The 1824-nt window shown below is 41.7% G+C and overlaps 1 protein-coding gene across 1 annotated transcript in view; it reads left to right on the top strand.

The window, feature by feature from the left end:
* Positions 1 to 1824, top strand: part of LOC106011501 — a 13810-nt gene that overhangs the window by 7814 nt on the left and 4172 nt on the right. Inside the window, exons 4-5 of the mRNA XM_013081463.2 lie at positions 162 to 361; positions 522 to 588. Of these exons, the coding sequence (XP_012936917.1) occupies positions 162 to 361; positions 522 to 588 (267 nt within the window). The remainder of the gene's footprint in view (positions 1 to 161; positions 362 to 521; positions 589 to 1824) is intronic.

The raw sequence follows: 1824 nt of genomic DNA, 5'->3' as shown, positions 1-1824 counted from the left end.
GTCTCTCTCTCTCTCTCTCTCTCTCTCTCTCTCTCTCTCTCTCTCTCTCTCTCCCTACCCTTCTCTCTCTACCTCCTCCCACCACCCCTCTCTCTCCCTTCTACTACCTCTCCCCTCCCTCCCTCTCTCACAGAATACCCTTTCTCCTCCCTCCCCACCAGGCCTGGACCAGGACGGGACGTACGCATGCGTAGTGCGCACCTCCCGTGTGGTGGGCCAGTGGCCGATTGTGGGCTACGTCACCGTGGAGGTGAGCCAGGTGGGATTGGAGGAGATGCTCGGGGGATTCCAGGTGCTACAGGAGGAAATCGCAGAGCTCAGGGCGGAGTTGTTCCGGCCGACGTGTATGGTCAACAAACAGGTAGGTTATTAGACATCACTGAAGTGTATGGTAAATGTTAAAACCACACTGTAGTGTATGGTCAACAATCACGTATATTTTCAACCCTCACCGTACGGTCAGCAAACAGGTACAGAGTCTAGAGTCTATGCTCAAACATTACTGTATGGTGAACAAACAGGTAAATGTTCAGACAGGTTCAGACAAACAGGTATATGCTCAAACCACACTGTATGGTCAACACACAGGTATGTTATGCTCGAACTACACTGTAGTGTATGGTAAAAAAGCACGTATATGTTCAGACCACACTCTGTAGTCCACAAGCAGGTACTAAATGTTCAGACCCTGTAAGGTCAACAAACAGGTATATTAATGTCACTTACGTGTACCGTATCACATTAAAACATACATCACTGAACGGTGACACAACATACCATACATTATTGTACCGTGCCACATCATATGTGAAGCGTGCTGACAAAATGAGTTTCTTCTCGCAATCCACAAACGGAAATATTGGCCAAAAGTCGACGCTATAGGGTCCGATTAGTAGATTTTCTATTAATGCCGCATTATTTTTGTATAACGTGCCTTATATTGTTCCATACTTATAAATAGTAAAAACTTCACCTAATAGCGTGATGTATCTATTTCCATACGGCTTGGATCCGAGAAGTAACTCATTTTGTCAGCACGCTTCACATATCATTCATCTCTGCATGTCACTTAAGGGCACCGTACCACACCATATATACCATACATCACTCTATGGTGTCATAACATACCCATTATATTACTGTACCATACCACACCATATATACCATACATCACTCTATGGTGTCATTACATACCCATTATATTACTATTACTGTACCATACCACACCATACCATACATCACTGTACCGTAACATACCACACCATATATACCATACATCACTCTGTGGTGTCATGACATACCCATTATATTATTTACCATACCACACCATATATACCATACATCACTCTATGGTGTCATGACATACCCATTATATTACTGTACCATACCACACCATAATATATAATATATACCATACATCACTCTATGGTGTCATAACATACCCATTATATTACTGTACCATACCACACCATATATACCATACATCACTCTATGGTGTCATTACATACCCATTATATTACTATTACTGTACCATACCACACCATACCATACATCACTGTACCGTAACATACCACACCATATATACCATACATCACTCTGTGGTGTCATGACATACCCATTATATTATTTACCATACCACACCATATATACCATACATCACTCTATGGTGTCATGACATACCCATTATATTACTGTACCATACCACACCATAATATATACCATACATCACTCTATGGTGTCATAACATACCCATTATATTACTGTACCATACCACACCATACCATACATCACTCTATGGTGTCATAACATACCCATTATATTACT

The sequence above is a fragment of the Aplysia californica genome, unplaced genomic scaffold (genome assembly GCF_000002075.1).
Source record: "Aplysia californica isolate F4 #8 unplaced genomic scaffold, AplCal3.0 scaffold00132, whole genome shotgun sequence".
Classification (NCBI taxonomy): domain Eukaryota; kingdom Metazoa; phylum Mollusca; class Gastropoda; order Aplysiida; family Aplysiidae; genus Aplysia; species Aplysia californica.
Note: the sequence above shows the minus strand (reverse complement) of the source record. Positions and strands in the feature narration are given on the sequence as shown.